The 9,583-nt window shown below is 63.3% G+C and overlaps 1 protein-coding gene across 1 annotated transcript; it reads left to right on the top strand.

Annotated features, from left to right (window-relative positions):
• The first annotated feature begins 2,420 nt into the window (after nucleotides 1-2,420).
• On the top strand, nucleotides 2,421-8,679 carry RNPEPL1 (arginyl aminopeptidase (aminopeptidase B)-like 1). Its single transcript, XM_011929574.1, has 10 exons — nucleotides 2,421-2,562; nucleotides 3,100-3,251; nucleotides 3,754-3,870; nucleotides 4,092-4,327; nucleotides 4,495-4,608; nucleotides 4,999-5,111; nucleotides 5,484-5,592; nucleotides 6,503-6,733; nucleotides 6,816-6,958; nucleotides 7,564-8,679. The coding sequence occupies exons 2-10, from the start codon at nucleotides 3,124-3,126 to the stop codon at nucleotides 7,855-7,857; spliced, it is 1,485 nt and encodes a 494-aa protein (XP_011784964.1). The 5' UTR covers nucleotides 2,421-2,562; nucleotides 3,100-3,123; the 3' UTR covers nucleotides 7,858-8,679.
• The last annotated feature ends 904 nt before the right edge of the window (nucleotides 8,680-9,583 follow it).

Here is a 9,583-nt window from a genome sequence, read left to right as displayed (position 1 = left end):
CGGGCTGGTCCGCAGGGCGCTGCTAGCGGCCTCTCGCCGCAGGGCCAGGCTGAGGGACGCGAATCTGTGCCCTACAGGTGCCCCCCTCCCCTCACCCCGGTGATTCCCAGCTGTTGCCTGTGAGCCCTTAGGACCCTTGCATAGAGGCCGGAGTCCTGCGGGGACACGGGACAGCATGTCACTCAGGGAAGCCTCCCCTTCAGGCGTTCGGTCACTGCCTGGGGACATGAGCAGCTTCTGTCACCCACCAAGGTGTACATCTGCAGGATCCTGGCACCGAGAGTGGGGCTGGAGTGTCAGCTGCGGAAGGGCCTCCATGTGACCAGGGCCTGCAGATGTGTCCAGGCCAGAGGCAGAGGAAAGGGCCATGGGAGGGGGATGGTTGTGATGCTCAGTCTGGGGCTCCCTTGGCCAGCACTGGTGGAGTGTTGAGACCAGTGGGCCCTGCGACCCCAACATAGACACACATAGGCTCTGCAGGGCTTGCACACTGGGTACCCACCACTCTAGAGGCTCTGCAAGAAAGACCAGGTGGCTCAGGCTGGCGCTGTGGCTGCAGCACCCCCTCCACCTCCACCAGTGGGGGTGTGTACAGGATGGAGCAGGGCCTTTCCTACCTACAGCAGGGGGTTCATACTGCATCCCCAGGTGGTATGGATGGCACACACGTGACACCCAACATATGCAACACACACACAGCTGTGGAGGTGCAGGGAAGTCCAGCTGTCACTGATCACGGCACAGAAATAGGGTGGTGGAGAGGTGGTAGAGAGGCGTCAAGCCACAAAGAGCCAAGGTGACATCTGGGCAGGAAGAACCCAGACCAGTGCACCCCTGTGGGCTTCCTGTACATTTCCCAGGAGCCCTAAGCAGGACCTGCCACCTCACCTTCCTCCCAGAACCCCTGTGGGTGTGCAGGCCGCTGGCCAGCCAGCCCCACACCTGCGGTGGTATTCCAGGGCTCTGACAGGTGGCAAGTATGCCTCTCAGTATGACAGGTGAGAACTGAGGGATGGGCTTCTCCTTGGCCTTGAGGAGACTCTTGCAGGGAGGTTCCTTCATACCAATTCCCAGGTCCCAGCACCCCCAAGGGGGAGGCTGCATTTGTGAATGGCTCCCCACGTGGGTCCTGAACACCCTGGCAGCCCAGGGCTTAGCAGGAACGAAAGACGCCTGTGCCACCTTGCTGCCCGGCAGGGCCAGGGCACCAACAGGAAGTTTGGAAGAGATCTGAGAGTGCTGGCAGGGGTCTGGCCGGGTCTGCGGGGGAGGCAGCCCTCCTGGTCTGGGATCCTCTGGGCCATCAGTGGCTATCAGCTGTGGATTCCACTCGTCCACTCTCAGAAGGTGTTGGGGGCATCTCCCACTCATGGTCTTGGGAGGGCCCATGCATGAGGAGCAATTCAGTTTGCCTTGACAGTCTCATTCCGGCAGAGGGGAGGGTGGGGACAGCGTGCAGGGCTGACTCGGGACGGAGGTAATGTGGCTGTGGTTGGGAGAGGGTCCCCTTCCCAGACTCTGAGCTGCCCTCATTTGAGAGGTCAGAATTCCTGGAAGGAAGATGAGATGGCTGCAGCAGGATAGTGGCAGGAGGGCCCAGGGGTGCGGGCTTCTCAGTGCGGCTGGGGCCTGGCCTCAGCATCTAGGGGTAAGGAAAGCCTCAACAGCTATGGTGCAGATGAGAGGTTTGCCAGGGGGTGACCTTAGGTGGGCAGCAGCTGCTGTGAGCACACCCATTCTGCAGCACTCGCCACAGCCCCCAGCCTCCAGGCAGTGGCCCCGGCCATCCTTCCCTTAGCCACTCCTGTCCCCTGCCAGCAGCAGCCTCTGGCCTGGCCTCCACTCCCTGCTTGCCATTCCCTGGCCTGGAGCCCATCTCCTGCAGGGTCCCTCCAGGCGAGGCTGCCTGGGCTCAGGGCGACTCTGGGCTCGGGTGTGCTGCCTGCCAGTGTGTAGCCATCAGGAGGCTCTGGCTTCCCGGGTTCCATATCCCAGGCTCCCTTTCCTGGCCGTGACCAGATGAGCTGCTGGGAATTTGGACTGAATGTGTTCTGACTTTGCTTTAGTTTTCCTAAGGAAGCTAAGATAATGCAATGATGGGCTATTCCCTTTCTTCGCCCTGGTGTTAGCTGGGAGATTCCCCTGTCAGCTCCCTGACGCAGAGCCTCCTGCCTGGGTTGGGGTCTGGCCCTGATGACACAGTGCAGGCCACACCCTGGGTCACCTGCCCGGGATGTCCCCCTACCTCTGCAGGCAAGTGAAGGCTAGGGGGTGGCTATTGGCGCCCGATGAACTCAGCAAGATAATCCAGCCATCATCTCCTCCCAGAGCCTCCTGTCTTCTCTCAGGCTGCTTGCCCAGTGGCTAGGGCCCAGCACCCCAGCTGGGTGGCTGTCTGCTGATGTGCCATCCTGCCCGCAGATCTGGTGGCTGGACCCAGAGCTGACCTATGGCTGCGCCAAGCCCTTCGTCTTCACCCAGGGCCACTCCGTGTGCAACCGCTCCTTCTTCCCGTGCTTTGACACGCCTGCCGTGAAGTGCACCTACTCTGCCGTCGTCAAGGTCAGGGGCTGCCAGCTGCTATCACTTTGCTCCCAGGACAGCCCAGCGGCCTGGCCACACCGCCTCCCCCTTGCTCCTACCTGCCTGGACTGTGGCCCCACTGCCAGCATGCCACAGTGCTAGCAGGAGCCCACCCTCCCTACTCTATGGGAGGAGCTGCTTTGCAGGGAATGGGGGAAGCTGGGCGGCCTCCAACGGGCCTGAAGGGTTCAGGGCCCTGGACCCCGGGTGAGGGATTGTAGGGGCCCCAGACAAGGAGTCTCCAGACAGAGCTGCTGATCTCCGGTGGGGTCTGTGGGTCACCGGGCCCGAGCTTGGCAGCACCGTCTGCACTGGGATGAGGTTTGCAGGCTGGGAGCTCGGGGTTCCGAGTGGAGGGTGGCAGGTCTTTGGAGAAAAGTTCTTTGACAGAAACGTTCCCTGATGGGGATGTAGGGTTTCCTGCTGCAAATGTGGGGCAGCGTGACAGGCTCCCTGGCCTGGGCTGTGGGTGTGTTGACAGTGGGGCCACCTGGTCTCCGTCTGGCCTCCTTACAGGCGCCATCGGGGGTGCAGGTGCTGATGAGTGCCACCCAGAGTGCGTACATGGAGGAAGAAGGCGTCTTCCACTTCCACATGGAACATCCCGTGCCCGCCTACCTCGTGGCCCTGGTGGCCGGAGACCTCAAGCCAGCAGACATCGGGCCCAGGTAGGGAGGGCCTTCCGGGCTGCCCAGGCCTCAGGGAGAGCCCCACTGGGGGTCTGTGACCTGTGTCCACAGCTACCCTGCTGGGGACCCCCACTGGCCTCTGGGTACTCTGGGCCAGCCCTGCCCCTGCCTTGATGCCACTGCCAGGGCCCTGTCTGCCAGGCCCTCCCACCCATGTGCCCTGGCCCACCCAGTGCCTGCCCTGCAAACTGGTCCTTCCTGCCAAGGCCCCGCACAGCCTGGCACCCTCACACCTTCGTTGGTGCCTTCAACCCAGAGATAAAACGAGCTAAGTGACCCCTAGAATGCAGCTCTGCCCCTGCTATGGGAAGGGCCAGGGTAGCTGCCCATCCAGTGAGGCAGGGCGGGCTGCGGGCTAGGGTGGTCAGCCAGGCTGGATGAGGTGTGGGTGTTACTGGAGCCCCAGGGCAGTGGGAGAGCCTTTTGGGGTGAGCAGGGCTGGGGCTGCTCGGCCTCAGCTCACCCTCTCTGCATGCAACAGGAGCCGCGTGTGGGCCGAGCCGTGCCTCCTGCCCACGGCCACCAGCAAGTTGTCAGGCGCAGTGGAGCAGTGGCTGAGTGCAGCTGAGCGGCTCTACGGGCCGTACATGTGGGGCAGGTAGGCCCCGGGGACCTGTAGACCTGGTTGACTGGAAGGAGGAGTCAGAGGGGGAGCCCCTCGTCTGACCCCTGGGGTGTCCTGTCCCCATCTCCTGGGGAGGAAGCGGAGCTCACTGCAGGGGCGGGGCTGACCCCTGCTGGGTGGAAGGTGGGGTGTGGGTGTGCGGGGTGGGAGTCTGAGCCCTGAGGTCTGCCACCCTCACCGCCCTCCCGGTGCAGGTACGACATTGTCTTCTTGCCCCCCTCCTTCCCCATCGTGGCCATGGAGAACCCCTGCCTCACCTTCATCATCTCCTCCATCCTGGAGAGCGATGAGTTCCTGGTCATCGATGTCATCCATGAGGTGGCCCACAGCTGGTTCGGCAATGCTGTCACCAACGCCACATGGGAAGAGATGTGGCTGAGCGAGGGCCTGGCCACCTATGCCCAGCGCCGCATCACCACCGAGACCTACGGTGCGGCAGGGGCCGGGGAGGGCAGCCACTGGGGGCCCTGGGCACTGAGCCAGGGGCAGAAAGCCCAGCCTGGCTCCCCTGCCATGCTGCAGGTGCCCATACCTCCCTGCTTACCCCGACTCCCCCTACACCCCCTCACCTCTCCCCTGTCTCCGGACCCCATCCAGGTGCTGCCTTCACCTGCCTGGAGACTGCCTTCCGCCTGGACGCCCTGCACCGGCAGATGAAGCTTCTGGGAGAGGACAGCCCGGTCAGCAAACTGCAGGTCAAGCTGGAGCCAGGTACCTGCTCCTCAGGACCCACTCCTGGAACCGGGGATGTCACCCCTCAAGGCCTCCTTGCCTGCCCTTCGTGTGTTCTGGCTGTGGCTTCTCTGTCCCCCACTGTGCCGGGACCCCTGCCAAGGCCAAGCTGAGAGCCCCTGGCCTGGGCAAGGCCTCCCCAGGCTCCCACGGCCACTGCCACCTCCCTGGCTCTGAGCACCGGTCACAGTGGCGTGTGAGTCCTCAGTCTTCCCCGAGGCATGCCCAGGGCATCAGTACACATCTGGACATGTGAGGGACTGTGGCCCTTGGCCCTTCCTACTCCTCGGAGCCTGACCACCCCCCCTCCCTGTCCCATGGGACACTGGTGGTCTCGGATGTCAGCCCAGGTGGGTGTTCACCTTGCAGGAGTGAATCCCAGCCACCTGATGAACCTGTTCACCTACGAGAAAGGCTACTGCTTCGTGTACTACCTGTCCCAGCTCTGCGGAGACCCACAGCGCTTTGATGACTTTCTCCGAGTGAGCAGCCCCGTGCCCCGGACGGCCCTGCTGCCACCTGCCCCCAGCCCCTCCCCAGCTCACAGGGCTGCCCGCTCTTCTGGCAGTTGGGGTGGAATTGGCAGGGGCCTGTGAGCCTGGCTGGGACCTAGTCTGCCTTTCTTTGCGGGGAGTCCCTGGGTTGCCACCTTCCCTTCTCCCACCCTCCGTTTGGTCACTTGGCAGGGCCTGTGTGCCAAATGCTGGCTCCGCAATGCCTACTAACTGCCTCTGCGCCTGCCCTGTGTCCAGCACGTACCTCGGCGCATGCCCTGCAGTGCCCTGCAGGCCTCTCGTGGGGCTGCTTGTGCCCCGCCCTTCCAGGCCTGCTGAGGCCCCACCTCTGCCACACAGGCCTACGTGGAGAAGTACAAGTTCACCAGTGTGGTGGCCCAGGACCTGCTGGACTCCTTCCTGAGCTTCTTCCCGGAGCTGAAGGAGCAGAGCGTGGACTGCCGGGCAGGTGAGGCTGACCCCACTGCTGCAGTCAGGGAGCTGTGGGTGTGATGACAGGCGGGGCCTCTGCTGCCTGAGAGGCCGCTCCACCTGGAGGAAAGCCCCGTCAGTTCACTGTCTGTCCTTCAGCCGACCCTTGCTGGACCATATGGGCCCCAGGCCGATATGCTATGAGAACAGGGCTGGAGTTGGGGACCTGCCTGGGGGCGGTGGCACAAGGCTAAGTGGGCTGAGTTAGGCACTCCCAGGAAGTGGGCCATGGAAACCAGGTGTGCAAAGGGCCTGGTGCAGGAAGGGCGGGTGATGGGGGTGTCCTGGAGCTGGAAAACAGCAGCCAGCCCTGCTTATGCATCACTTCTAAGGGTGTCCCCGAGGGTCTGAGGGCTTTGGGGCCCAGGAAGGCACTGCAGGGTTCAGACACCGAGGGAGAGGCCAGAATTGCTGGAGGGTAGTGAGGTGCCACTGGGAGGGCTGTGCATGATGACACCAAGTTTTGGAAGGTACAGCAAGTGCACCAAGAGCTTTTTGTGGGTAGGGGATGGGCACTGCCCTTTTAGAGCAGGAACATCATCTTAAGAGCCTGTTGCCCCCACCCCGCCCCTGCTGGCTCATGGCGCAGGTGGCCTCTGCCAGCACTGAGGTTGGGTTTAGACTACTTCATTGTCTTCCGCCCAGGAGAGGCATGGTTGGGTCACCAACCCAAGCCTCTGCCTCCCTATACCCCTTCACAGAAGCCCCTTCAGTGGCTTCAAGTAGCAGTGCTGGCTGGAGCTGACGCCGCCTTCCTGAACGGCCCACGTCCCTGGAACAGGCCACCTGCCTGGGACACACTCAGGGTCTGGGGTCTCCTGGGCAGATTGCTCAGGCAGCCCCTCCCCAGCCCGGGCAGGGACCCCAGGGTCACTTCTCCCCTCCAGGGCTGGAATTCGAGCGCTGGCTCAATGCCACAGGCCCGCCACTGGCTGAGCCGGACCTGTCTCAGGGATCCAGCCTGACCCGACCCGTGGAGGCCCTTTTCCAGCTGTGGACCGCAGAACCCCTGGACCAGGCAGCTGCCTCAGCCAGTGCCATTGACATCTCCAAGTGGAGGACCTTCCAGACAGCACTCTTCCTGGACCGGCTCCTGGATGGGTCCCCGCTGCCACAGGGTGGGTCCTTGCAGCTGATGGGGGTGGCCCAGGGGCTGGGGTGCAACAGCAGCTCAGCCCTGACCTGCTGCCTGCCCTGCAGAGGTGGTGATGAGCCTGTCCAAGTGCTACTCCTCCCTGCTGGACTCGATGAACGCTGAGATCCGCATCCGCTGGCTGCAGATTGTGGTCCGCAACGACTACTATCCTGACCTCCACAGGGTGCGGCGCTTCCTGGAGAGCCAGGTGCAGTCACCGGCCCGGGGGACCAGCCTGGAACGGCCTAGCCATGCGGAGTGGGAGTCCCACCCAACTCCTAGTCTGAGCTGTTGGGGCAGGCCAGGCACATTCTGGAGAATGGGGCGGGGAAGACGTAGGGGTCTGTTGGGAGTGGGGGCGTGCACCGGGTGCAGGTGCCAGAGGGCAGCCTGGACTCCACCAGTTCTTGGAGAAGCTGTGGAAGGGACCAGCTGGGAGCAGGAGTCTGGGGTCCAGGCCACCTCAGCCTGCCGGGCCTTGGGCTTTCAGCTTCCAGGTCCGGGCAGAGGGGACGTCCAACCTCCTCAGAGAGAACCCAGAGCCCTCAGGCCTCTGGGCCCTGGCTGCCCTGTTCCCTGTATGTGCTCCCTCCAGCCCAGGCTCCCTGGAGATGGGGACTCCATGGTCGGCCTGGAAGGGTGGGGTGGAGGTTGGAGGCTAATGGCAGGGCTCCTGGACACCAGATTCCAGGCCACAGCCCTGATGATGAAACGGGAGCCAGGGGTGGGAGAGCCGCCTGGCTGGTGTGGCAGGGTGGGCTGGCTCAAGGGGCCTGGGGAGCCCACCAGTGTGACCGAGTGACCCTCCCGCAGATGTCACGCATGTACACCATCCCGCTGTACGAGGACCTCTGCACCGGTGCCCTCAAGTCCTTCGCGTTGGAGGTCTTCTACCAGACGCAGGGCCGGCTGCACCCCAACCTGCGCAGAGCCATCCAGCAGATCCTGTCCCAGGGCCTGGGCTCTAGCACAGAGCCTGCCTCAGAGCCCAGCACGGAGCTGGGCAGGGCTGAAGCAGACACAGACTCAGACGCACAGGCCCTGCTGCTTGGGGATGAGGCCCCCAGCAGTGCCATCTCTCTCAGGGACGTCAATGTGTCTGCCTAGCCCTGTTGGCGGGCTGACCCTCGACCTCCCAGACACCACAATTGTGCCTTCTGTGGGCCAGGCCTGCCATGACTGCGCCTATGGCTCTGGCCATGAGCTCTGCCCAGGCCCACAAGCCCCTCCCCTGGGCTCTCCCAGGCAGGGAGAATGGGGAGAGGGACCTCCTTGTGTCCGGCAGAGACCTGTGGACCTGGCCTCCCCACTCCCAGCTCTCTTGCACTGCAGGCCCTGGGGCCAGCCCGCACACGCCATGCCTCCTGTCTCAACACTGACAGCTGTGCCTAGCCCCAGGTGCCAGCACCTGCCAGGTGCTGCCCCTGGGGCAAGGGCCCCAGCAGCCCTACAGTGACCGCCACACTGTGCCTTACATCTGCCAGGGGCCTGGGCTGTGCTGTCCCTGCAGCACGCCTCCTTGCAGGGCTCTGAGCCACCCTCCCCGCACAGCCCTGCACCCCGCCCCGGGGTGGGCAGCCTCAGTTGGCCCCTGGCAGGGGAACAAGGACGCAGACATCCCCTCAGTGTGGGGGCAGGGGACACAGGGTGAGGACAGTTGTACCTGGGGAGGGCCCCCTGGCCCCAGGCAACCTTAGCCCCTCAGAACAGAGTCCCAGGACCCAGGGGGGTGTCTGTCTCTTGTGGCTTCCTGGGGTGGGAGGCACATGGGCACAGCAATACCCTAGGGAAAGTGGGAGGTGGTGCTGGTGCTCTCTCTGGGCCCACCATGCTGGGAGAGGCGGACGGGGCCTGGGGCTCCAGCCTGGGACTGCTGCAACGGGGTATCACGGTGATGGTCCCATTAAAACTTCCACTCTGCAAACCTGATCTCCCTCCCTCTTTCTCTCGACTCTTGTCCTCTGCATCTTCCCGGCTGTGTAGGGCGGGCTGGCCTGCCAGGACTTGGAACCTGCAGCTGGTCAGGAGCTGGACGTGGCCCCCTCCTCTGATACACAAGCCTAAGAGCAGGCTCCCCGAATCCTACCGAGCCCCTTGGCCGGACCTCCTGGGCCTGAGTAGCCTCTGGATGTCACAGGGAGGCCATGTGTCACCTTCACTCTGGGCCTTCACCTTTGTGGCTTAAGCCAAATCCCAGCCTCAAGTGGTGATCCTGTCCCAAGATGGGTACAAGGTGACAGGCATGTTTGGTTTTGGAGAATTGAGATTTCCATTTTCCTAGGCAATAGGTGTTGCTGGTTTTCAGAGTCCCCAAGGATGTGGTGCCACCATCTCAGTGGCACACACACCTGGCCAACATGCATGGCCCAGAAGCAGCACGTCTCCTCTCAACCCACTGGCCAGGCCCAGTCACAGCTCCACTCCACACATGGCAGCCAAGAAGTGGGGAGGGCAGGAGGTGTTGGGCAAATAACCCTGACACCATCACCATCCAGTCCCCAGCCACCAAATGTCCCACTCACCCTCTTCCCTGTTCTGGATGCCCCGTCCCTCCCCAGGGCAGACGAGTTCCCCTCCAGTGGCGGTGGCAACTCCAGTCTAGGGTCTGGGGCCGTCTCTGCATGTGTTGCTTCACGTACCTTCTTCACATCAGGGCTGGGGGACGCGCCACCCCGTTCAAAGACCGAGGAACTAGAGGAACGTCACTGCCCCTCACACTCAGGGATAGGACGACTGCAGTAACCCCTGTGAAAGTGGGTGTGGAGGGCACCTGGCAGTCCCTGCTCCATGGCCATCTAAAGTCTTGCCAGGCAGGCACAGCCAGGGCCCCTGT

This window comes from Colobus angolensis, unplaced genomic scaffold (assembly GCF_000951035.1).
Source record: "Colobus angolensis palliatus isolate OR3802 unplaced genomic scaffold, Cang.pa_1.0 Scaffold82, whole genome shotgun sequence".
Lineage (NCBI taxonomy): Eukaryota > Metazoa > Chordata > Mammalia > Primates > Cercopithecidae > Colobus > Colobus angolensis.
This window is presented reverse-complemented; position numbering and strand designations above follow the sequence as displayed.

Excerpts from the sequence above, each read along its gene's own strand:
- RNPEPL1 (XM_011929574.1), top strand. The coding sequence starts at position 3,124 with ATGAGTGCCACCCAGAGTGCGTACATGGAGGAAGAAGGCGTCTTCCAC. Across the intron at positions 4,609-4,998 it reads GCAGGTCAAGCTGGAGCCAG|GAGTGAATCCCAGCCACCTG; the intron begins GTACCTGCTCCT and ends TTCACCTTGCAG. Across the intron at positions 5,112-5,483 it reads GCTTTGATGACTTTCTCCGA|GCCTACGTGGAGAAGTACAA; the intron begins GTGAGCAGCCCC and ends TCTGCCACACAG.